At 38.9% G+C, this 27,856-nt stretch overlaps 1 protein-coding gene across 3 annotated transcripts in view; it reads right to left on the bottom strand.

Annotated features, from left to right (window-relative positions):
• Positions 1–27,856, bottom strand: part of INPP5A (inositol polyphosphate-5-phosphatase A) — a 3,411,481-nt gene that overhangs the window by 1,513,924 nt on the left and 1,869,701 nt on the right. For all 3 annotated transcript variants that reach the window (XM_044056820.1, XM_044056818.1, XM_044056819.1), the window contains exon 6: positions 10,105–10,208. In XM_044056820.1, coding sequence (XP_043912755.1) covers positions 10,105–10,208 — 104 coding nt within the window. The remainder of the gene's footprint in view (positions 1–10,104; positions 10,209–27,856) is intronic.

Raw genomic sequence — 27,856 nt, 5'->3', positions numbered from 1 at the left:
TACCAACACTTTAATGACCTCTGCAGTTGTGTGAGGAACCCCGACATGAAATGCATTCTGCCACTTACAGCACATCCTTAATCTCTTTTTTACCACCATTATGCAGAATATCTGAAAAAGGGCCGTGGTAAAACCACTTCACAAACAAAAAATATCTCACACTCTATTCTCATTATCAATCCATGTCCATCCTTCCCACTGTGTGCAAGATCTTTGAAAAATTGTCTATCTCCACCCCATAGACACCCCATGTTGCTAAATATGATATTCATTTGAACAAGCAACATGGGTTCTGCTCTTGGAAGAGCACTTCCACAGCTCTTTGGCCACTTGCAGAAGACATTCTTGGGGTCAATGGATAAAGTGATGTTATCAGATACCATTGTCATAGGCCTCATTATAGCTTTTGACTTAGCTAACCACTCTTCCCTGTTAATACAACTAACTGAACTATGCAGTCCAGACGCTCTCCCTGGTTCCAAAGCTAGCTGGCAGATTGGAATTTTACAGATGACTATCCATCTCTCCTCTACATTAGAGTTCCATGGTTGCTCTCCTGCTATTCCTTATCTACATCAACAAACTTCCACTGGACCTTCCTCTTCTATTACACAATGATGATATGGTTCTTTACCACTCTAAACACTCATTAGCTAAAATTACAGCAGGACCTACAATCTGACTTCCAATTCCTTAGTGAATGGAGTGACAGTAAAACACTCTTTCTAATACATCTAAGACAAACAGAGTGTTTTCTGAAATCAAACAGAATCTCAACAGATTCCCTAAGACTATAACAATCTACAATCACAACTTCCCTCAGAGCAAGTGTCCTTCAAGTACCTTGGACTGTGGTTAGACTCCTCTCTAAATTTCAACACGCATCTACAAAACACACACAAAAATCATATCCTTCTATTCTAGCCGCCAAAATATCCCCATTTCTCTCATGCCCCACCATATCAGCAAAAGGGAAGGGAATCTTCCTCATCCAACTCAGATTCATCCTCCCTCTTCTTTCAGCAGCATCTGCTAAAAACTCCATTACCATCTGGTCACTAAAAAAAACAAAATATGTAGATTTATTACACATTTTCCCCAGAAATGACCACCACATTATAACACTAGAAAAAGTTAATTGGCTCCTGGTTAAGCACTCTGTCCCTCCCTTAACCTCAAAACTTTAAATACAAGCCCCCACTTACAACCTCAGAAACCTCAATCACACTAGAGCTATTACACAAATCCCACTTTCAAAACTACATGCCTCTGACCACGCTTGTCAATTACTGGTCCCAAACTCTAGGAATCATTCCCACCCAAACTTAAAAACACATATTATCTCAGGTTCCGAGCACTGCTAAAATCTCTTGTAGATAATTAAGCAAAATGTACCTGCTACCCTTTAGGTCACATAACCTAAAGTCAAACTTTATCTCTTCTCTACTCTGTCTCATCCAGTAACTTCCAGTGATGTTGTTTTTGCCCGTTTCAGGCTTCTGTGTACAAATCTCATATACCTTGTTTCTGGCATCTAATGTAACTCAAGCTTTTGTACATATTGCATATTGATATTATCACTCTCTCTCTCTTTGTGTACTTTTGTATTCTTTGCATATTAATCATTTGTGAATGTACTTCTGTATAACTTGTAATTGTGGTCATTTTATTGACCTTGCTATGAGACTGAAATTGGTCAGAAATAATCAGTGCTTTAAGATATGTGTTGCCTCTAGCTTGTGCCAGCCTTTCAAATATACATCAGGTAGTCTGGGTGAACATTCTGAATTAAATGCTGATGAAGGTGGCTGTGTCAAACTGGTGTCAGTCCCATTGTTTAGGCCAGCTTGTATACCATATATTTTATGGTGTCATTATTAGAGAAAGCTTTTGCTCTTATCCTGTAATTAGTGGTATTAGAAGTGAAGACATTCAGGTTTTAAATACTAGAAGAAGAGCACTGTATCAGAAGTAATCTAAATGGTTCCATCTTTTGTTCGAGAAATCAAGTAAACCTCTTTCTAATTTTTAATTTATCTGAGAACTGTTAATTGTACATCCAGAAATTTTATTTATTCCTGATTATGAGTGGAATGTCTGAGAAGCATGAAATAGTACAATCCTGTGTATTTAATGTACTTTGAGTTTTGGGGTGTGAAGGATGTTTTTCTGGAGAGGTCTAATGTCTCACTGACCCTGTCATTGTTTATGTTGTTGAATTAAGAAACTAATGTTAATCTGCAAATATGAATCAGTTTTTTGAGTGAAATTATTTAATCACAGTTAAAAGAACTCAGAAGAGCTTGACATGTAAACTGGCATGCAAAATGGCAAAAAATGAAAGTAAGTAAAATGCATGGAAATTAAGAAAGAGTTTTCTGTCTTTCAGTGTTGCACTTATGTATTCCTAATGAAGACTCTGTGCAAGGTGAAGCACAGCAACATCACCTTGTTGGACTGCAAATCAAGGTAAGGAGTGCCTGTAGAGTCTGAATGCAGTCTAAGTGTTTGTGTCTGGGTGGGTAAAGGGAATGTACTTGAACAGATGCTATTACTGAATGTACATGAATGCTGAATGTGACTGTGTGTCTCTTTGTGTGTGTTGTATGAATGCTATCTGATGGTGGTGTGGATGGGGAGATTGGGGACGCATGGTGTTCTGTCACAGGTTGTGTGCATCATTGTATTGCAGTATCTTAAGTGTCTGCCCAGGCTTGTTTGTTTGTGGTTTTTGTGACCTGACAGGAAAGGCAGAGTACAGTAGACCCCTGGGTCCTGCATCAAATAGCCAGAAGGGTAGATATATTTGCCAGGTTGTGTGTGTGTGTGTGTGTGTGTGTGTGTGTGTGTGTGTGTGCGTGTGCGTGTGTGTGCGTGTGTGTGTGTGTGTGTGTGTGTGTGTGTGTGTGTGTGTGTGTGTGTGTGTGTGTGTGTGTGTGTGTGTGTGTGCTAACAGTCTGCACTGCTTCTTTGCACAGGATATTGGGACAATCATCTGAACATAGGAATAATATTATGCAAGTGATCATGGGGACCATAGGTTGCCTAGCTGTAAATGCCTTTAAGCAGATCATATTTAAAATCTTTTCCACTCTTGTCAAACCATTAATACTTTTTACCCCCCCCCCCCCAAATTGACCAGGACCCTACATGATCAGGTTTATGTAAATGTATGTCCAACCATCCAGTCATCAAAACAAGCCTTAAAGGTAGCCAGACTAGTACTTTGTTTGACCTGCAATGGCTTATTCCACAAGCTTGGAAGATGCTGTGTAAGGTGTCTATCCATTCAGTGAGTCCTGTTTAGGTTTTGGTGCAGATATAGGGCTCCATTGTGGGTGTTTGTAGAGTCTTGTTCTTTGCAAACAAATAGGATGTCAACTAGGACTGGGTCATTCAAGTCTTAAAAAGTAAGACACAGGCCACTTCAGAGCAGTTGGTAGGCTATGGAATATAATTAAGACTGAAGGTTTAGGGCCTTTAATTTTCTTGGTTATCTTTTGGGTCTTTGCAGCCAAGTATCATGTTTGGATTTGTACATACCAAAGGGGGTATGATGGGGTTTGATATTTAAAAGGTACGGTGGTAAGATGAATCCTTTGGCTCTTGAAGGTATTTCCTTGGTAATTAACTATGCAATACAGAAGGATTTCCTTGCTATGGTGGAAACATGATGATCAAATGAGACACAGATGTCCACACAAGTTCCCAAGTCTCTTTATGACCATCTCAGTCTGAAGAGAAGTACCACTTAAAACATATGAGATGTGACCGGCATTTTTGCTAAATGCTACTATACTGTACTTTTTTGCTTTCAAATTTACACCATTTTCAGTGCACCAGGTTATGTTCAGATTCCAGCCTTTGATAGAGCTGTTTAGTATCAGCTATATCCAATGAATGAATAAAAGTACCCAGCTTGCAGTAATCAGCATCAGCAAACATGGTCAACCAAACTTCTGGGAAATTGGCTTAGATGTCTGCAAAATAAATGCCAAATAAGAGAGGGCCAAGTACAGATCCCTGTGGCAGGCAAATATGACAATTTTGTATTTAGAGAGTGAACCAGCAACTTTTATAAACTGCTGAATAGCTTATTTGCAAACAGGCAAATAATGTAGTGATTTGCATTCAGTTTGTCTAATTTTTCAATAATTTTAGCATGGAGAATAGAATTAAAAGCCTTGAACAAGTCAAGATAAGCAGTGTGCATACAGTGTCCACTGTCCACAGCCTAAGTAATCTTTTCAAAGAAGCCTACTACTAAAACCCAGCTCTAAGCTAATTAAGTTAAAACATCAGTGTGAGACTAGAGTGTAAGTTTGGCTTTTTTTACCTCTAAATCTCTTGCATGTACCTGTAGTGGTTGATCTTTAGGACCAAGAAATCTTCTGAGTTGTGTAGCCCCGCTCCGCTTTGCCCTCCACCCTGCCCCCTTATCCCACCCGCCCCCACTATCCCTACATTTATTAGCTCAAAATAACCACACCCCACTTACCTCAGAACCAATCATGCTAGTCCACCCACTAATTACTTCCTCTCTCATCATCCCCATAGACAAGCCTTTTGCCTTCCCCTGTCTTAGTCTTCCTATAGTCACTATAACCAACTAGCACTAGGCAATTAAAACCCTAGCTTAACTATCACATCTTACTACTACTCCCCATTAAAATGCCAAAAGTAAAGAATCTAATCATCCCTTTTCTATTACCAATTATTATCATCTCCTACTTATTATCTAGTTATGAAAACCAAAAACACATAGGATTCCACTATCCAAAGGGCCAAACATGTATTCCCTTAACTCTTTACCCTAAAGAACTTACCCCCCTCTACTACCCCACTAGAACACTAGGCATACAAAGCTTGCACCTCACTCAATCGCACCCAAAGGTATCAACAACAAGACATGGTCAAAAGTTAATATATAAGCTTCTAAGACTCCTAGACCAACTGAAAAAATCTATTACCAAAGATGGGGACATACACCCTAACCCAGGGCCAGCCTCAAACCCCAATTCTGTCACGTCAATGTTAGCCCAAAGGTCAGCCAACTCCCTTCTTGTCCTCCATCTCAACCTAAGAAGCATCAATAATAAGCTTCATAACCTACATACCATGCTAGCCATTTACCTCCCTGACATTATGTGTCTATCGGAGACATGGCCTAATTCAGCCACCAAAGATGAAGAAATTCTCCCACCAGGATATAACATCCTAAGGGTAGATTCATAGCTGTATTGTATAGAAACACACTCAATATCATTATGCATCCTAACCAACCTCCTAAGATTACCAATGCAGAGTCAATAGCCTTAAAACTATGCTTAAATAACCAAAAAAGTATCAATCTTTTGTAATTTATATCCAACAACCTAGAAACTATGGAACAAAAACACTAAGCTGGCTAGCTATTAATTACCCTCAAGAAACCATTGTTCTGGGTGATGTCAACATTGATTGGACACAATGTTCTGCACCGACCAATCCAATGACTATTAACCTGCACGGCTTCTCCCAGAATATAGACTCCACAACTAGAATAGGAAATGCCCACCAAAAGAGAGTATCCTCGACTGGATCCTTACTAGAACATAAATATACTACTGGGACACTACCTAATGATCTTAGTGATCATCTTATCACCTTCATAATAAAACATAAATTTACCACCAAAAACCAACCCATACATAGACTAGTAAGAAACAAGAAGAAATTGAACCTATGAAATTTGTTGCTGAACTCAAATCCTGTAATTGGTCTAAGCTAAAAACCCTATGCCTTGATGAGAGTGTGACATTCTTTAATGACACATTCCTAAGCATCCTGGACAATCATGCACCTAATCGGCTTACTAGAACCAAGGTGCGGATAGCCCCCTGGCTAACTAGGGAAACTAAATCCAAAATTAAACTTAGGGATAAAGCCTGGGATATATGGAGAGCTACTAAGGCACCCCTAGATCGGATTAAATTCCTACAGCTTAGAAATGAAACGAAAAAGCTAGCACACTGGACAAAAAGAATTATTTCTGTCACCTCCAAGAAAAGCACCAGAACAACCCTAAGAAGTTCTGGGCAGGCTTAAATAATCTCCTCCATCCAGGGAAATTATCCACAATCACTTATTGGTAAAAACCCAGAAGTCGTTGCCAATACCTTTAACTCCTTCTTTACTGAGACGATTCAAGCATTAGCCAGTCAACTACCCCCCCCCCTCTACAAATACTACTGATAATTCAGTCCCTTCATTTAAATTACAACATATACCCACCTCCTACATTCGAACCTTACTGAAGAAACTTAAACCAACCACTCTCTCAGCGGACCGACTTCCAGCTGAATACCTGCAAATTGCAGCAGATGCCATAGCCTACCCTATCTCTATCCTGATTAATAGAACTATCACTGAAGCCACTATCCCCTCCATTTGGAAAATTTCCTATGTCATACCACTCCATAAGGGTGGCCCTTCCACTGAACCATCTAACTACAGACCAATAGCAATATTGTCTCCTCTAGCCAAAATTATGGAACGATGTGTTCATAAGCAATTGCTTCACTACCTCACCCTAAATAATCTACTGACTAAATCGCAACATGGCTTCAGACCCCACCATAGTACGACTACTGCCCTCCTTTCTTTCACCGACTCACTCAATAAAAATCGTAACAACAAAAAACCTGTCAAAAGCCTTTGACATGGTCAATCATCAGCTACTACTTCACGCTAGAAACCTTAGACTTTGACTATTCATCTCTCAATTGGTTCTCTGCTTATCTCTCTGGTAGGCAACAAGCAGTCCAATGGCAAAACAAGCTCTCTCACCTGCTACCCAACACCACAGGAGTCCCCCAAGGATCCATACTAGGTCCTCTTCTCTTTTCCGTGTTTATTAATGAACTTCACACAGTTATCCCTAAAGCTACCTGCATCCAATGGATGATTCCACCCTTATTTGCTCAGATATCTCTCTCTCCGATTTACAAGTTACAACCCAACACTGCTTTACTACGATAGAAAAATGGCTCTCAGTGAGGAACCTCATCCTAAATCCAAAAAAAACTAAGCTACTACTATTCTTTCCTACCTCTGCCTCCACTTCAAATCCCAACAATACTACCTTCTCCGTCCAATCTAGTAATGGTACCATTATTGAGCCTGACACCAGTACTAAACTACTAGGGGTCACCATTGCTTAGATTTAACCTGCACATCAGCCAGACAATTAAGACCGTAAATAAGAAACTTGGATCCTTGTATAGAATTAAGAACTTTCTAACCCCCAACGCTAAACTAACCATTGCACACACCTCCTCTCCACTCTACTGTATGCCTCTCCTGTATTTTATTCTCTTCACAAATCCGACATCAATAAACTCTCTATGACCTATAATCATATTGCCAGATTTATAACTGGACTTCCTTATAGAACACATCATTGCCTTAACCTAAAAACACTTGGCTGGTTAGAATTACCCAATCTCCTCAAACTGAACCAACTCACTGAAGCATTTAAAATCATTAAGGAACCTGATAAAACTCCCTCACTCAATAACCTATTGACCCCTACTCTAACCTAAGCAGTTCTGTTCCTCTAACAAACATTTGATACAAACCATCAAATCTTATAACAGGGAGGTGATGCTCTTCGCCAACTCTATAGGTAAGATTTGGAACTCCTCCTAACAACCTTAGACTTTCCACCTCCCTTCTCAATTCAAACAAAATCTAACTCAATTCTTAAAGGCACAATGGCTATGTTCATGTGTAAAATCTGATTAGTTTCTTCCTGAGCGACCACTTATCCTACCTCACTAGTACTAATCTGGGCCTCCTGGCGCCTTGTATCCAATCACTATTTAGCTGACCACTAATCCTCCTGGTTCTGCTGCAGTATTCTTTGATCCTTCACCCATCCTTGATATGTTATAATGGCTGCGATGTTGTACCAGAGTGTATTAAAATCTATTGCTGCTTTACTGTATCTTAGTATAACTGTGTAGACCCTTATTTGCCTAGTTGTTAATCATATCTCATCCAATGAAAACTAAATAATGTGAATTAACAGCTGTCTCTACATCTCTTCCATAGATCTGTAAACCTACTTGCATATTGTTTTGTCTGTGGAGCCTTTTTTGTCTCTGCATCTGTCTCTCCACTCTCAAATATGTATTTTGTAAAACTATGTGTATATTGTTATTGCTGTGGAGCTTTTCTCCCCGGGCCTCCGCTGAAAAAGGACATGTATCCAGTCGGACTATCCCAGTCAACAAATGTAAAATAAAAATAAATAAATAAATACTAGGTTCACAAGACGGGAACTGCCATTCACAAAACCAGACCGAATGGGGTTTATGTCACTTAAGTTTCCTAAGTCTACATAAAGGAGTTCTAATACAACATGTTCCATGGCTTTTAATATAAGACTGGTGAGGCTGACAGGCATAAAATTACCTGGGTCTGTACACGGGTTATCCTTGTGTAGGAAACACATGGTGGCTGATTTCAAGGCATTAAGCACAAGCACTGTATAAAGGCCGAGGCTGAACAGATTATGTAGGTGCTTGTATAGTACATACTTGATTGTAATGAGAATGCAACCTGGTATGTCATCACGTCCCATGGAAATATTGGTTCTAGCTTTTGGCAGAGATTCTAAGGCTTGTTCCAAGGTCATTTTAGGGTAAACTAAATTTTCAAGGACAGTGAGGCAACAATGTGAGTAGGTAAACAGTTGTTTATATTGCTCAGTTGAAAGTCATGTAAATTAAGGTTTACTCAGTCGTAGTGCTACTGTGAATCACAATTCAGAACAGCGGTGCAACTCTGCATATTTATGCAGCAAGAATTGTGCAGCTGCACTGGAATCTATGAATTCCAGTCATTGTGCCGTCTGTGGTACTTACGGGTTAATGTGGACTCTACAAATACTGATATCTTCCACTCTATCTGCCTTAAGCATTGACATTTTAGGTGTTACCCACTTAACATCTTACCTCAAAAATCAGGGAAAAAGTCAAAAACAATTAAGGTCAAGAGTTTACAAATCAGCAAAAGTTTTTAAATATTAATACAACTGACACAAAGGTAGACAGAATAAGACTTGAATTAATATGCATTTCTTAGGTAAGAGGAACATAGAGCATTGCTGAATCCATTATTCATTATAGTCCCTGATGGTAAGCTGGACAGAGCAAAATTTTAAGCCAAAATCAAGGATATCTTTGAAAGTGTTTCTGTAGTGGGGAGATATTTTTTGTCAGAAGTGAAACGTGTGCACATTTGCAAAAAGGAACCCCAAAGGACTATGTCCAAGACTGGAAATGTGGACTTTTATCAAGCAGGAACAGGACCATGAATAATGACAGAAGATATCTCAGTGACAATGTTACAGGACAATACTTGGGCCCCATGCAAGTGGAATTTTTAGCAGAAAGAATAACATTTTCCTTCTGTATTATTCAATTATAACATGCATCTGGAAACCCTTTTATTGCAGAATAATGTGCTTTCAAAAAGCCAATAAAATAAACACTGTGGTCCAGTCAGGAACTTCCAAAGAAGAGGAGGTTGCACAATAAATCGCAAAAAAAAAATGAGAGATCCCATTAATTTCTTTAATTTATTAAATTCTGAATTACTAATGTTAAGTAATAGTATTCAGTATAAATCAATAAATAAACAAAGCTCTTCCAGTTAAAGAAAATGAGTAAGTCATGGATAAATCTTCAAAACATATACATCGTCAGCCTGTTCCTCACTCTCAAAAGAAGAGAAACACAACTTCATAAAAATGGAAGACTATGACAAATGCAAGGACATTGTACTACACAAAAGGGAAACTAGATACCCAGAGCAGTTTGCAGGAAAAACCTGTGTGGAGGAAACAGTATTTTGTCTGAAGGACACAAGGGACGTGTGCAAACAACCAGCACACGGAGTACAAGAAAAAAGAAAGAGCTAAAAGCACTAAGCCAATTTATTTTTCTGCCTGGAGAAATGGGTGATTCTGCTTGACACATCTGCTTTTGCAAATAAATACAATGTTCTTAGTCAAAGAAAAAAATCAATAGCCACAAGTCAGTATTACTGAATACTTACCTCAGGAAAGTACTCCTTTGGGAATTTCTCTTTCTCCAACATAGGTGTGCTTTCTAAAGTATCAGAATAAATTTCTTTTCCTGTAATCTTTCTGTATTTCTTAGCTGAAAGAAAACACCAAGTAGAGTTTTTTTTTTCAATTAACTTTTTATATACAAGAAAATAATTAACATCAATAGGCAATATGTTTTATTAAGTCAAAGATGGGTAGATGTATCAGAACAACAGATCCTATGATGCTGATGAGACAGTAAAGATATTAAACATCCCATCAGTTAAAAGAAGTACAGTAACATCATACTAAAGTAGCTTACAAACTGACAAAGCAGGCCATTCCTAAACTTTTCTGTGCAACATTCCAGATGTTTCTGTATATGTTAAGCGGCATCAGATTGGTAAAGGAGAAAAACACTAGTAAACAGTATTTTATGACACACACACACACACACACCATATGTATGTGTGTCTAGACAGTCTAATACTAAGTCCTTTAATGTTAGACAAGTTATAGGGTGCTGTGTGGCATCACAATTAATATTCTGAGAAGACAGTGTAATATCAACATATATATCTGCTTTGAAGTATTAACAAAAAGCTCTTCAGTGCTCATTTCTAAATACCACATGAATTGCCTCTCCTTTTGTCGGTCTCGTGCACCCGTTTCTATAAATTTAGTACCTTCAAGGTCACACCAACTTGAAAAAAATGAAATACATTTATTCCTTTTTTTGCCCAGTTGATATGATCCCAGAAGTAGCACATTTAGTGTCTTAGGGATACGGACCGAAGCAGAGCCTCTTGTTAAAAACATTGACCTGGCAGTGGTAGGATAGTCATTATAGGCTGTGTGTGGCACATTTAACTATGGCACTTCATCATAGTCTCATAAAGACAAAGGGCCACTACTGGGAGCAGGTACAGTTCTACACAGACAGCCAAATTGTAATAACTCTAAAGGTAAAAATCCATTCTGAAGAAATCTGCAGCAGGAAAATGAATATGCCATGCAAGAAATGCTGACATAACTACTCAGGCTTCTAGAGCTTTGTATGAATTTCTGTATTAGGTTGTGACTTTTTCTTTTTGCTATTATTCAAATAATTAAAGCAATGTATGTTTTAAATAGATTCTGAAACCCATACTGCTAAATACTACCAATGACACCAATGTACTGATGTAAAACATAAAAACTGCAGCATACCAAAGCCCACTTAAAAAAAATAAAGCAATTAATTAACCCTCCCACTTTCTGTGACTTTCTAAGCATGCACTAACAACAGTTACAGCACTTACTTCAGGATCTCTTCAAATCCACAATCAGCTGTTTACAGAAAACTAAACGCATTTGACACTGCAGAATTATTTACTTATTTAGTTATCTTTGTTTACTGAGAAAGTCCAACTGGGATTGATCCCATATTCAGCAGAGGCCAAGAGAGAAAAGCTCAAAAGTTATTACAGATACAAGTACAGAATACATTAAAAGTACATTAAGTTACACAATAGGAGTTTTTCATTGTTCAAGAAGAAAGATGTACAGTTTTTAGAATTAAAAAAAATAAAGAAAACATTCCGTTTATAAAAACAGCATGGCATTTTTCATTGTGAATCAAATATTTATGTACATTAACATTTTACATACAGATTTGGATCCACAACTGAAATGTCAAACATAGTACACACTGAAATTTAATATATACCATTACTAGAAAGATATATGCAACTCGGCGTTTCGTAAAAAATCTACTGCCAATCATTAGCGGACTGGAGTTCCGGTGTGGTGACCCCATACCGGCAAAAAAGCCGAAAGACAAACAACAACAACTAGAAAGATATATTAGAAATATGTTAGGATGTTACGTTATTTAACTCTTGTAAAAATGGAATTTACAGTTGTAAAGTAAGTGGGTTAGAGTTTGTAGAGATTGTAGTTTTTGATGTATGTTTGTTTTATAAAAAACATTAGTATGCAGTGGAACATCAGACAGAGGTACAGAGATGTCAGGTGAGATGGGGAAGGATGAACATATATGGGTTAGGAGGTGGTTAGTTATATATGGAAGGGGGAAAGTGTTTATATGCTATCCCGGAGGTGTCCAACAGCACAGTCAGATGTCTAATAGTTTTTTTTTTCAATGATCATTTAAATACATTTAGTTTGTTTACTTGTCTTAGTTCTAAGGGGATGGAATTTCAGATTTTTATAACACAACAACAGTAAAATGAGTCACCAGCAGAATTATCTGATTTTATGACACAGAGTACAGTTTTTTGCTGGATCTGAGAGTTCTGGTCGTACTATGATGTTGAATTGTAGCTGGTAGGGATGGACATTTTTCAAGGTAGTATATTAATTTGTGGGCTGTCGTGAGTTGTGACTAGTCAAAGTAGTATGGAAGCACCAGCCAGTTAAAGATCCTTTATAGGTATGCAGTGGTGAGTCTTTTGGGGTTGTATTTACAGCAAATTTGGCAATTCTACTGTAGGCCATTTCTAGTTTGCTTTTTAGTATGGAATTGAGATTAGTAAAGATAGGTGATATATAAAGTAGGGATGGGAGTAGCTATGTTTTTGCTGTTGATTTTCTGGAGTGATCAGTAACAGTATTTTTCACCCTACAGAGGAACCCTAGTTTCCAATTTGTTTTTTTTGATGACTTGGGTGAGGTGGTGATCATATCTGAGATGACCATCAATTAATATTCTGAGGAGTCTGGTTTGACAAACATGTTCTATTTGGTGTTATTAGATGATAAAATGTAGAGTGAATGTTTTGGTTGCTGGTAATTTTTAGGGGTAAACTGTAGTTTTGTTTTGAGGGGTTTATGAGTAGGTCTGAGTTATCTAGCCAGGATTCAGTGGACAAAAAGGCTAGTTGGTAAGGGTGCCCACAGACAACCGGAACTGGCTGGCTGGGAGATTAATTTTCTTTAAATAAAAAAAAAAATGTTGGCTTTTGCATCCAGTCTCACAGACACAACAAGTATTTACAACCTGTTTTTGTCTTCTGCATCTGTGTGACCAGTAGTTTACATCTTCATCTTCGGCACCCTTGTGGAATGTGAATTCCAGAAGACGTTTGGACTGCGAATGAATGTACAAGTGAGAGGTAGGTATGTGTGTGTGTGTGTGTGTGTGTGTGTAAGAAATAGGTAAGCTGGGATGCGTGGATATAAGAAGTAGGCAGGGGTGTCTATGCATGCATCTAAGAAACAGGTAGGTAAAGGTAGGTGTGTGTGTGTGTGTAAGAGGGAGGTAGGTGTGTGTGTAAAGGGGGTTCATACCTCACAATTATCCAAATTTTTGCCTCATATTTTCAGTTTGATTTTCATAAAATTGTGTTTTTCTGGCAAATCATTGAGGACTCAAGTCAGAAAATAATGCCAGACATTTGAGCTTTAGGCTTCATGTCCTTCAGAAAATAATTTCTAACAAGGTCATACCTCTCAACTGTACAGATTTTCACAGACTGTCCAGATTTTTGCCTTATATTTTTAGTCTGTTCCTCATAATTTTTTTTTTGACAAATCACTGAGATGAACTAAGAATTAAAGTTACTAAATAATGACAGACATTTGAGTTTTAGACATCATATCCTTTAGAAAAATGCATACCAACATAAATCTTATTATTCTAGCAATTTTCTAAGTTCATGAGAGCAATATTTATAATCTGTCCCTATTTATTTTAGGCTTGTCCAGATTTCTTGCACAAGGAGATTGAGGTGTGTGTGTGTGTGTGTGTGTGTGTGTGTGTGTGTGTGTGTGAGAGAGAGAGAGAGAGTTAGAAGGTAGAATTTATTTTCAAATGCATTTTTAAGGAATTGTGAGTTTCAGTGGAAGAGAGGTTTACTGCTGCTCATGCTAAGTCTGCTTAAATGTGCAACTGTTTAGCAAATGGTAACACTATTTTGGTATAGAATTTTAAAGCAGTGTTAGTAGCACAGCAGGTAGCATGCTTGCATCTTGATGCAGTGGACTGTAGGTTCTACTCCCACAACACGGAGATTTGTATTTTAAGGGTGTGGAGTGCTCCAGTCCTGAGTATGTCCTCCTTTGGATGAGAAGCCTAGTAACTACGAACCTACTTTTCAGCTTGCCACCCCATTTCCTACTGCAATACACCAGCTTACCATTTTTAATGTAACACAGGCAATTTATTCTTCAAGGGCAGGAGGCACTTAATTTGTAGATGAAAAACTGAAATAATAAAGTTGTTTTCTATCTACAACCTCTTCATTAGTTTCAGATCTCATTAATGTGGAGTTATTTAGATGACTTTTCCTTCTGCAGAGATTGTGCATATTGACTGACATTGGTGGATTGTAATGACAGAAGTTTGAGTGGCCTTTTATGGTTGAAATGTTCTGAATTGGGCAGTTTGTCATTATTGGCTCATTATGTTTTGTTTCATTGCTTACTGGAAAAATATTCAAATCTATAAATTTAAAACACACTCTAGTAAGTGGTGTTGTATTATACAAGGGATATAATTCAATTATATAATTAATACAATCAGGAAGATGAATCAAAGAACTTTTGCATGGTCCTAAAAATGTGTGCATGGGGCCTATGATTTGAAAGCAGCCCAAAGGTAAACTTAACCCGCCACTGGCCAGATGCATTTTCTTTGAATGTGGGTTTCAATGCTGTTTCGCTGAATGTGAGTTTCAAATCATTTTCTTGGGTGGCGAAAGCCAGGGTACCGTTTGGCTAGGCTTATATAGGCACTAGGGCCAATAGCCTAGTACCTACCTATGAACCTATAAAGGTAGAGAAGTTTTAATGCTAAGTCTGTTTTCATTTTAAAACTATTACTTTGTTTAGCAAATGTCTGTCAGAGTTTGTGCTATCAAATTTGAAATAAGTTGCAAATTAAATCCAAATATCTGTAATTATTGTAGAATAAAGCATAAAACAGTATGCACACAGAGATTTGAACAGTGTTTATTACAACTAGGGAGAAATAGTCAAGTAATGGGACACTGGAATGGCTGTTTGGGGGCCTGAGAGGGGGGTGTGATTTGCACCCTCCCTGCAAAAAAATCCTGCAAGCTCCCCTGCTAGTTGGGTAACAGTAAAATGATAAATCTCAATAATTACCCAGAAATCAAAAATATAATGGCCTGGCAAATATGCTGCCTTAATAATTTAAATATAAATAAATAAATAAATAAATGAACTAAGATCCCAATTAGGAGTGTCACGCAATCATGATCCCATACTTAGCTTAAATCATTAATAAGAGCAAAATTCTCAAATGCTAAAATAGAAGAACAAGAAACCAAAACAACTTAGATAACTATAAAAACCTTATCTTACAAAACCATAATGATTTCCCAAACCTATAAACTGATAACAGGAATTAAATTTCAATCTTCACTTCTCTTTTCTAAATGTTGGGAAGACATGAACAAAACTATTACAAGCAAGCAAAAATCAGACACTATACAAAATACTTTAAAACTAACCCCCTTTAAAAATCGAATTTATACATATCTCATGATAAATAATAACTCGTATTATACTCCAGCTGTTCTAAACAAGTTAGGCTATAAAAATACTGTCCTGTCCTTTTTGTTCCTTGGTTAATGTGGACATACTTCACATATTTTGGAGTTGTCAAACCATATACAAAATTATGATGCTCCATTAGAACAAAACTTGAAAAAATGGGATACAAAAAAAACACTTTCTCGTGGGAAACTACAATCCTTCATATAACTCCCAAATCATTAATTGCGATATGTAGACATGTCCTAATCACAATGTGTGCCCCACTTAAATACTATATAGCCAAAAATTGGCTAAATAAATCTAAAACATCCTGGGGACATTTTCAAGGAGATGGCAATAAAATACTTATCTTCACATAAATTATCAACTAAAAACCCTAAGAAAATATCTTACTTTCAGACCTAGTGGTGCAATCTACTTGACTCCATTCTGGCTAATTAAAAATGTTACCCTTAAATAGAACTAAAGCTCATTAAGACAATTTCTTTCTAGATATAATACAAATTTCCCATTTTATTACTAAGTTAGTAATCAAAATAGAGGTAAAACACAATAGAAATGTCATTTAAATTACCTGTAAGTGGCATCAAATTTAATTTCTTAACATAATTCTTAACAACCAATTCAATAATATTAATGAGTGTATACCTTTGAACAGTCAGTACTACTTAGGGGGCTACACTTGCACCTAATTAGTATGATATGTCTTAGATCTATCGATAGTTTTCATAAAAAAAATGTTTTATTGTTTCAATTTTTGTACTTATTTTCTATGTACGTTGTGCTTATTTTTGGTCATCTAAAATAATAAAGAATACATTGAAAAAAAAAGAAAGGTAGTTGGGTGATGTTTTGCAGGGAGGATTGCATCTGAGCAGAACAAATGAGTGTAGCATCATCTGCATATTGTACTATCATTGCTTCTTTGGAGATAAAGTATAGACTGTTATTAAAAAGTAGTCCTATAACTGATCCCTGAGGTACACTGACTGAGACTGGAAGAAAACTGTAGTAGTGTTTGTGCCGTTTAACAGCTTGTTTCCTTTTAGACAAGAAGCTGTGAAAGTAATGTAGGGTTTGAGCATCGAGACTTACAGAAGCATGTCCATAAAGAATTTTTTTTGTGTACAACTAAATCAAATACTTCTGATAGGTCAACGAAGATGGTTGAGACTAGTTTGCCATTGTTTCTGAGTTCATTGATGGTGTTGGTAAAGCTGAATAGGGCAGTTGAAGTACTATGGTAAGGTCAGAATCTGTGTCGAGTGGGAGAAAAGAGGTTTTGGTTCGTTAGGTTTTTCATTAGTATTTGATTAGCTGGCAGTGTATGCATTTCTCAATGAATTAGTTGTGGTGGGACAATTGGTCTGTAGCTGGTTATTTCTGCAGAGTTGCCACCTATATGTAGAGGTGTGATGTATGACATTTTCCACATATAAGGGACATGGTTTTCTTTTATTGATCTACTAATTAAAATGGAGATGGAGAATGCTATGGCTTCTGCAGCTATTTTTAGATAATTTATTTTATTTATTTATTTTATTTTACATTTGTTGACTGGGCTTGTCTAACTGGATATGTGTCCATTTTCAGTAGAGGCCCGGGGAGAAAAGCTCCAAGCATCAGCAGTGACAAAACATACAATATATACCAATAGTAAAATGAGTTACAGCACAGTATATTGTTTAAATTGTAAGTAAGATAAACTTGTACAGAGTTATTTAGTAGATTTAAGCAAGATCAAATACAGAGAACAAACAAACAACATTTGAGAGATAAAAAATATATGGACATTCCCAAAAAAATTTTTTTTTTTTTTTTTTTTAGTACTAGGAAGGAAACTTTATTACAGGTAGGCAACATAGAACAGTGGAGTAGAGAAGTATTGGGAGAGCAAGAAGGAGGAATGAGATATCAGTCAGGGTAAGAGCAGGGACAAAGCCAGTGAGTTTTAAGATATTCTTTAACATGTTTTTTAAAAAGCAGTGTGGAAGCAAGGGCAGAAAGTTCACTAGGAAGCTGGTTCCAGGTTTTTCCCACTGTGTGGTGAAAAGTGAGTCCCCAGCTTTGTTGTTGGATTTAATAGTGGAAACTAGAAGCTTATTAGCTGAGCGTAGTGTTGCAAGATTTTTATAGGGGATAATCAGATTAGTGAGGATTGGGGTATTATTAGGGTGGTAAAGGATCTTTTGGGTGATAAGAAGTTGTTGACAAAGTAGCTGGTTCTGCAGTTCTAGCCATCCCAGTTGTTTGAGGTTGTGACAGTGGTGAGTTCTAAAAGGGATGCCAGTGGCAAATCGGGTTATGTTATTGTAACTGGTTGAAAGTTTGGTAAAGTTGTTTTTAGATAGATTGGTATATATTGCAGAAGCATAGAACAGGGTAGAGATCAGGTGGGTCTGGGCAATAGTGGTTCTGGCTATAGGGGTGAGGAAGGATTTGATTCTATAAAGGGTGCCTATTTTTTTGTTGACAGACTTTATAGTAGTATTAATATGGTCATCATAGCTAAGGTTGTTGTCAATTGTTATTCCCAGGAGACAAGTTGTGGTGTCAGGGGATATGTTAGTTCCATTGTTAGAGGTTACTGTGAAGTGAAGTTGTGATGATAATCTGGTGGCAATTTATTTGCAGCTTGGGTAGTAGGTTTTAGGTTTTGTAAGTATTTTTTTTTATCACTGAGGTGGGGGCAGTCTTGAGTATGACAAGTGTATTGTTAGTTTGGGGTTCTGGGGCAGTGTTGCAGTGATATAACACTACTCTGTACAAAAATACCTCCCACAAGATGTAAACTAAAGAAGCACACTCATAGCAAAATATAAAAAGAATGCACCGCATGACACAAACATAAATCTATCATATTTCTACCTGAAAAACAGGGACCCTAGCATTTGATGATTAAGAAACACTATTCAAATCACGAAGAGCAATACAATGTTTGAAAACACTCTTCAAAACACTCAAATCATGAAACTGTGCTTTGAATAATGGTTGTTAAACAAATACCAGGGTCCCTGTTTTTTAGATGGAAGCGTGCACTGTGCTGTACTCTTTTCATACTTTGCTATGAGTATTTGCCAGAATATGCTTCTTTAGTGTATATTTGGTGCTTCAGCCCCAAAGGTGTCTCAATGTAGTACTCTAATCTCGAACCAATGTCTACCATTTTGTTGAATAACTTATACAAAAGTATTTCCAGCTAGGAAAGTTGACCAAATGTACTCTTTGGCAAGTGCATTTCATGTCAAGTGGAGGAAGATTGATTACGAGTCTTGTTAGGTAAGTGGGTTAGGTGGGAGCTTGTCTCAATGTTTATTTGCCAAGTTCAGAGTATGAATAAGATATGGGATTTTTGTTTTTGTTTTAGTGTGGGTGTGACTGCTTGATATTTAGTTTAGGGGAAGAGGTAGGTAAGGGGATAAGCATAGGTGTTTGTATGTATGAGTGTTTGGGGGTTAGAGTAAAGGCTAGTTAGAGGATAGATGTGGTACTGTGTACATTTTTGTGTGTGTGTATTGAAATAATATTTGTTTCAGGTGGCAAGCCCCCCCTTGCATCCCCATACCCACTGCTAATTATACATGCTAACTCTGAGATTACACAATGTCAAGTAAAGGGCAAATCTCTCAACCCTGGGAATTGTGCTGTCTAGCACATGTGTCAACTGTCTTTTTAGTTGACTAAATTCAGTATTACCACATGCAACTATCTATAATTACATCTATATGTGTGTGTGTGTGTGTGTGTGTGTGTGTGTGTGTGTGTGTGTGTGTGTACACACACACACACAATTTCCACCCCATTGCTATTCTCTCCCCTATCTCTAAGATCTTAGAAAAATGTACTTCTATTCAGCTCCTAAAATTTCTGGTTCATATTCAGCTGCTCTCCCCTACATAGCATGTATTCAGACCATGCCATAGCACCATATCATGTCAAATATCCTACATGGACACAGTTAACCGAGCTCAAGATGCAGGTACAATCATATCCTCACTCTTTCTCGACCTTTCTAAAGCCAATACAGTTTCTCACCCCTTGCTTCTTACACAACTCTCTAAGCTAGCTAGCTCTCCCTCAGCCCTCAGTTGGTTCTCTAATTACCTATCAAACAACAACCTACCAACTGGCAGGACTGTCTTTCACTATTCCGTAACACAACCACAGGGGTACCCCAAGGCTCTATACTATGACCACTCCTTTTCAGTATTTTCACAACAACTTTCACTCTGCACTTAGTCAATGTTCAGCAATACAATATGCTGATGATTCAGCTATCATCTGCACAGCTAATTGCATACCAGAACTACAACAAATTATCCAACATGCCTTTTCCTCTACTGAAACCTGGATGATCAGTAACCATCTTGCACTTAACCTTAACAAAACAAAACTCATATTATTCATTCCCAAAAAAAACACCTCCCTAAACAAGGCAGACTTCACTATTCACTCTCAAAATAATACTACCATCGACGTCGTGTCTCATAAAAAATGAATAGGCGTGACACTAGACGAAAACCTGACATTTGACCTGCATGTGCATAACAACATCAAAAAAAAAAAAAAAAACACCAAAAACTTGGCATCCTTTACAGACATACATATTTCCTCAGCCACTCCACAAAACAAACCCTTGCTACTACCTATCTCCAACAATGTCTCACACATGATACTCCTCTTCTTACAAATATTCAGTCCTCCCCGCAATCCAAACTTCAGACTGGCTATAACAAAATAGCCAAGTTTGTAACTAAATGCTAAATACTCCTCCCATCACTGTACCTCCTTACACTTACTGAACTGGCTTGAACTCCCTAATTACCTCACATATATACAATTAATTACTGCACATAAAATTATTGTCAAACTGTCCAGCCCTTACTTCTATATTCACTCATTACTATCCTAATAGGTCTCCTAGATTACAGAACCAACTTCTCCTGAAAGTAGAAAAACCAAACCATCCAGCAGGCCAGACGCTATACTATTTCATAGAAGCAAAATAGTGGAACGCCCTCCTCCTCTCTATAAGGACTGTTACAAATGGCTCTACTTTCAAAACATCTCCATGGCAACACATCTCCACTCTATGGTGCTGCTCATGTACCAACTCCTTACCTTTCAAAACCTGATTCCTCACCTCTCAGCTATCTTATTACTCCTACATTGTTAAACCAAATTTATTTATAGCTGTATTGAACTAAAGCTATTGACATGCATGTCTATATTGATTTATCTCATCCCTACTTTGATCATGAGAACCTACCTTCAAAAGTTGTTTTATTTTAGTTCTTTATTTGAAGTATATGAAACTGACACACTCTACTTGTGATGTTGATAACTGTTACTTAATATATATGTATCCAAATGTGTACTCATCTGTGTAACTAATGTATTCAAGTGTGTACTCAATTGTGTATCTGTGTAGTCATGTATAATTTGTGTGTGCTTTTACATGGAGCTTTTCTCCCTGGGCCTCCACTGAAAATGGGCTCTTCTAGACCCAGTAGACCATCCAGTAAACAAATGTAAATAAATGTGTGTGTGTGTGTGTATACACACACACACACACACACACACACATACATATATATATATATATATATATATATATATATATATATATATATAGGTATTAGATATGTTATCACAAGTAATATGCAGATTAGCAAGAGCACAAAACACATTTGAAAGTATGAATTAGCTATATGGAAAATGGTGCATAAACCCCCCCCCCCCCCCACCCTCTAAGGTACAGGAAGAAGTATGTGCACAGAATCACGTTAACCAACATACATCAAAAGACTGCTGCCAAAAGACAGGAAATCTCATCAGTGCAAGGATTCAGTCTTCCTTGAAACTGAGAACCCATACCATGGAAGCAGACATGCTGATAATAAACTGCTTCAGAAATAATGCCATAGGACAAAGGTCAGTTTGCCGCCTTGTGCCTAATGTGCAAGTCAGACACTGGTAGAAACTCCCAGCACAGAAGATTTGTAATGTCCAGAGTCACCTCTTCCCTGACGTCAGGTCGTCAGGGGTATAAAAGATGCAGCCGACACCATTTTATTCAGTTTTTCTTGCCCCAGATGTCAGGTGCCCCCAAAAGGGTAGGCTAAATTTATGTAAATAAAACATACTTGCACCAGAAATAAGCTTTACCTTCATCTATAAGAAAATACACCACCTAGGTTGTATAGATTAGAGAAGTAAAGATAAGTTCCAGCAAAAACGGCGGGTGGGTAACCTGGACTGCAACAGTGAATACACTTGAACATCTACATTTATGGTAAGTGTACACAACTGTACTATGTTCTTCGTGTTTCACTGTTGCAGTCATTACATTTGGGTTGAGTCCCAAAGCTATGGTTGGGGGGCTGGAGTTAAACAGCATTAGGAATGGCTATGAGGTCCTGGAGAACTGCAGTGGCAAAGCCTGCCCTGGATTTAGAGTAAAGAGGCAGATTGTAATGTTTTGTAAAGGTATGCACTGAACTCCAAATAGCAGCCTCTAAAATGTCCTTGGTTGGTACTCCCCTGAGAAAGGCTGCAGAAGTGGCTGCAGCTCTTGTTGAATGTAGCCTAATGCCCTTAGGCACTGGTTTGCCATTTTGTGAGTAGCAGAAACGAATGCAGTGACCTATCCATTTTGAAATAGTCTGCTTGGAGATAGCCTTTCCTTGTGATGCTGTGGCATATGCCACTAGTAATTGCTCTGTCTTTCTGAAAACTTTAGTTTTGTCCAAGTAGAATCTAAGTTGTCTGTGTATGTCCAAAGAATGCAGAATTTTCTCCCCCTTGTTCTGTGGATTTGGATAAAAGTTTGGCAAATGAATTGTTTGGTTAAGGGCTAGACTGGATACCACCTTAGGCATAAATGAAGGGTTTGTTCTCAGAGAGACCCTGTCTGGATAGAAAATGATAAAGGGTTCCACAGCCATGAGAGCCTGTAGCTCTGAAACTCATCTTGCAGAAGTTATTGCTAGGTGCAGAGCTGTTTTCCAAGATAAGAACTTTATGTCTGCAGTAGCAGCTGGCTCAAAAGGAGGTAAGGTGAGTTTTTTCAAGACATAATTGAGGTCCCATGCAGGTAATGGCGTTCTCCTTAGGGGCCTTAAGTTTTTGGCTCCTCTGAGGTACTGCCTTAATAAAGGGTGGGAAAAGAGTGGTGGCTCTGTATTGTAAAGAGATGAAATGGCAGAGGCATGGATTTTAATTGATGAAAAAGATAGGCCTTTGTCCAGCATCTCAGTTAAATATTGCAAAATCTGAGGAATATTTGGGACATCTGTATCAGTTCCTTGAGCTTGGTTCCAAGCGCAAAATCTCTTCCATTTCCCAGCATAGGATTTTCTAGTACAAGGCCTTCTGGATTCTAAAATGACATCCATCACAGCTTTACTGAGAGGTGTGGTTTGTATGGCTACATTATCCGCCATGCTGCCAGGTTTAGGGTCCTGAGTTGGCTGTGCAGAATCTGATTGTTTTGCTGGGACAGTAGATGAGGTATTTGAGGTAAGGTCCAGGCTGGGCATTGGGACAAGCTCCTTAAGATTGGATACCAGTACTGTTGTGGCCAGTCTGGGGCAATCAGAATCATTTTTGGTTTCTCCTGCCTGACCTTTAGGAGTACCTTGAGGAGGAGAGGCAGTGGAGGAAAGGCATATACTGATAGGTTTGTCCAGTTGAAAGATAAGGCGTCCACTTTCCAAGCTTGTCTGTGATAAGTCCTTGTGCAGAATCTTTTTCGTTGATTGTTTTGAGGGGAGACAAATAGATCTATGCCCGGGTGTCCCCATTTCTTTGTTATCATGCTGAAGACTTGTGGATCCAGGTGCCACTCGTGGGGATCCCTGAGGTTCCTGCTTAGTTCGTCTGCCAGAGTATTTCCTTTCCTGGCAGGAATTGTGCCTGCAGATGGACTTGGTAAGTCAATGCTGTGTCCCATAAAGCCATGGCTAGTCTGCACAGGGGGTAAGAACGCATGCCACCCTGCTTGTTTATGTACCACATGACCGTGGTGTTGTCTGTCTTTATCAGTTGTCGTCCCAGATGAAGTAGGTCCTTGAAGGCTGTCAGGGCATTTTGAACAGCTAGCATCTCTTTTTGATTGATATGTAGATGCTTTTGGTTTGTGGACCAGGTGCCCTGAAAGACTCTTCCTGCCATGTGTGCCCCCAGGCATAATCTGATGCATCTGTCGTTAGGCTCTGCCTGGCTGGGGGTAGTGAGAATGGCTGTCCCTTGTTTTGGTGACAAGCCTTTGCCCACCACTGAAATTCCTGTTGTAGGCAGGGAATTAGTGTAATGATGGCTTCCAGGCTGTGGCAATGTTGTGTCCAGACACTTTTTAGGTACCACTGAATTTTCCTCATATGCACTCTTGCATATGGAATTAGTAAGATGCAGGATGCCATGAAGCCCAAAGCCTGCAGAATTTTTTCTTGCAGATAACTGGGCCTTTGTTGCCATTTCCTTGAAATAGGTAGTCAGTTGCCTTTGTTTGTCTGGAGTGAGATAAGCCATCTGGGCAGTTGTATTTAAGCTTTCACCCAGGAATATTATCTCTTGAGAAGGTACTAGTTTTGATTTCTTTTTGCTGACTGTGTACCCTAGGCATGCTAAAAGTCTTATCACAAACGTCAGATGCTGTAGTAGAATGTCCTTGTTCTCTGCTTGTATGAGGCAGTCATCCAAGTAAGGATATATTTTTATTCCTCTTTGTCTGCAGTAAGCAATTACTGGTGCCAGGCACTTTGTGAAGACCCTGGGTGCAGTAGATAAGCCAAAGGGCAGTGTAGAGAATTGGTAATGCTTTGAGCCAGCCTTGAATCTGAGGTATCTTCTGCATAATTGTCTGATTGGGACATGCAGGTATGCCTCTTTTAGGTCTAAAGTCACGAGCCAAGCCTTGCTGCCCAGCATGGGCAGAAGGTGCTATAAGGTCAACATCTTGAATTTTGGTATATTCAGAAAAGTGTTTAGAATAGATAGGTCCAGTATTGGTCTCCATGCTTTGTCCTTTCTGGGTACCAAGAACAGCCGTGAGTAAAATCCTTGTCCCTGCTCTTCCTGTGGCACTTGTTGAATAGCCCTCATGTCCATGAGAACGGCGACTTATTTTTGAGCCTCTGCCCATTGACGTTTTTGGCAGGTCTGGCCAACTGTTTGCCCTTGGCAGGGTATGGAAATGAAACTTGTAGCCTTGTGACACAATGTCTAGAACCCATTTGTCCTGGGTTATAATGTGCCAATTTTGAGAAAAAGTGCTAGTTTTCCCCCTAAGGGTGCTGCCAGAAGATAAGTGCTTGGCACAGGCAGGGGGAAGTCATTGGGACTGTTTCCTGTATGATTGTGATTTGTCCTCGCCACCTTTGGAGGCAGAAGCACTCCACTGCTTAGACCTGTAGGATCCTTGCAGCTGTGATCTGCCTCTAGGGCATCTGGATCTGCCCTTTGAGGTTTGTCTGAGACTGGAAAGGACCAATTCTTTCTAGGCCAGTGTCTGCTAAATCTAGGTGGCTGTACCTGTAAGAAATCCTTGACCGTTTGCATAGATTTAGCTTTGTTCTCCATTTTCTTTAACACCTCTTCTGCCTTAACACCAACATGGTCAGGCAGATTTTGTTCCCTTAACCATGCATGCCTCCTAATGACCGAACCCACAACAGCGGCCCTGCAGGAGGCCTCCAGAGATTCAAACCCACATTGCAAAGTATGCTTTCCAACTTGTTCAGCTGCCTGCAATAAATCCTGCATTTCTTTGTTTTGTGCACATTCAGAATTTGACATAATTTTCTGTTTAAGCAATGTCATGATATATTGCTGATATTTGAGCATATGAAACTGGCAATTTAAGGCCCTTATAGCCAAAGTAGCAGATGTGTAAATCTTTTTTCCCCATCTATCCAGGGCCCTAGAATCCCTGTCAGAGGGGGTAGGATTTTTTGCAGTAGAAGCCTTGACCCCTTTTGGACCCTGTTTCTGGGTCTGCAGAAGGGTTTTTGAAAAGGAATTTATGAGAGTCATGGACCCTGTAGTATCTGTCCGGCTTAACAGGAGCTGGAGGTAGAGAGTCAGGGGTCAGACTAGACTCCGAGAACACATCATCTACAATGTCCAACACAGGTGGAATAGCTAGAGGCCTGTGTTGAGGTAGTAAAAGGAAGTCTCTGAACCTTTTCTTAGATTATGAAAAATCTTGGCTCTCCCAGTGGAAGTGCTCCCTCATGGTATGCAAGGTTTCCCCAAAACAGTAGTCCTCAGGAGGAGAAGCTGAAGGAATAGATTCTTCAGCATCAGAATCCTCATGGGGGGAAGCGAACATTCCTGATCAGAAGAGGAATCAGAAGAAATGGAAACCTGATCTGAAGATTCATAGTCTGTCTCTTGCCTAGGCCTCTTAACAGGAGGGGGATGGGAACCCCTGATCAAGCTAATTAAGTCTTCGGCCATTTTAAGCATTGGTTTTTTGGGCATGGAGGCCTGTCCTTGTGACTGGTGAACTTGTTTCTTTGCCTTTAAAGGTATTTTAGTCTTTGCCTTTGAAGTCGGTTTAATATATAATTGTTTAAGTCTGAATACACCCTCAGAAGCCAATGCCTGCTCAACGGTTCTGGACCCATCTGAGGGAATAATATCCGAGGCTCCAATACCTTGAGTTTCCTGCGGTCTGGCCAACTCCACGTGGGAGTCGGTAGTGGCCTGCGACTCTAAAGTAGCGGGCGTCAGGGGCTGCAAAAGCACCTCACTGAGAACCGGTGACTTGCTTAGGAGAAGCTTCGTCATCGGTTTTGGACCTCGGTTGCCTGTCTTTTTCTTTGCGTTTTTTGTGAACTCCAGTAGTCGGATGGCTATCCGATGACAGTGTATAATTAAATCTTCGCCCAAAATAGCTTAATGCAAAATCATACCGACGCTTAATAGTGCATTGGTTAAATCTAGCACAAAACTGACAACTAGCAATGTCGTGGTCAGGGCCTAGCCAAGGAATACAGTAAGAATGAAAGTCCTTATGAGGTATTTGACTCCCACAAGAAATACAATTATTAACTTTTTCTGACATCGGTCTGGAGCAAGAAAAAAGTTTTCCCAATGGGGTACTTAGCTTTTAATGAAGACTTCAGATCTGAAACTCGAACACGAAAATCTCAGGAGTCGGCCGGCACGCACTTGCGAACTGCTTCTGCTTCAGGCACCGCATGACAATAGACTGAATAAAATGGTGTTGGCTGCATCTTTTATACCTCTGACGACCTGACGTCAGGGAAGAGGCGACAGCAACCGATGCAGGACCCAAGACTTTGGAATTCAGGCCGACTGAGGGCAATCTGCCAGCAGGATAACCCAAATGTAATGACTGCAACAGTGAAACACAAAGAACATTGGATATAGTATTTTTACAAAATGTTAAGTTAATTAAAGCTAAAGTAGCTAAAATGAAAAGTAGACAATGGATGGAAAAGAAGGGGAGTTAGTTATGTGAGGAAAAGCTCTCTGCCTACTTTATTGATGAAGACGTAATACAGCAACTATTCTGGGGTACAACTCAAATGCTCCTGCAGGTTGGGATGTTTATATGAAACTAGCTCAGACAACCCAAAAATTTCTCAGATTTCTACGAGCAATAAGAGTGGAATACACTGGAGGGGCTCAGTGTGTTAAGGGTTTTATATGTTACATTAGAAGGCAGGGTGGGTCACATGTTTAATAGGCCCAAGCCATACAGAAGGGCAAAGGGAGTTCTGGAAGGACAGGCGATTGAAGGAGGATGGATGGATATCTAGAGACAAGATCACCCTCCTGTGAAAAATATCACCACAAGAGTTAGCCATTTGTGAGACAGCCTTCTCAAAGATTGGTCTTGACTGTTAAACAGGCTTTCTGTTGACTCCAAGAATCAGAAAACATTTCCAAACTGCTGTACACAAATGAAAATGTATCAGAAATAATGGTTGGTAGAAACTGTTAAGTCTGTAAGAACTGAATACTTCTGCAAGCTAATGTAACTACTGTATTTGTATAAGATGCAGCCAGGCTGTCCTTGTATCGCAAGTAAGTAATGTATAGCTATCAAGCAATTCAACTGTGGTGAATGTCTTAACTTTGTTGTTGTTACCTATTTGCTATTCAAATAAATCCGCTGGATGATGTGTCCCTTTTCAGGGCCAAAAAGAAAGCACTGTTTGCTTAAGTGTTTCCTCAGTGCCACACTGCAGTCAAATGGAAGTA

This window comes from Protopterus annectens, chromosome 14.part0 (genome assembly GCF_019279795.1).
Source record: "Protopterus annectens isolate FY-2018-M chromosome 14.part0, PAN1.0, whole genome shotgun sequence".
NCBI lineage: Eukaryota > Metazoa > Chordata > Ceratodontiformes > Protopteridae > Protopterus > Protopterus annectens.
The sequence above is the reverse complement of the archived record's forward strand: the minus strand, read 5'-3'. Positions and strand labels throughout refer to the sequence as shown.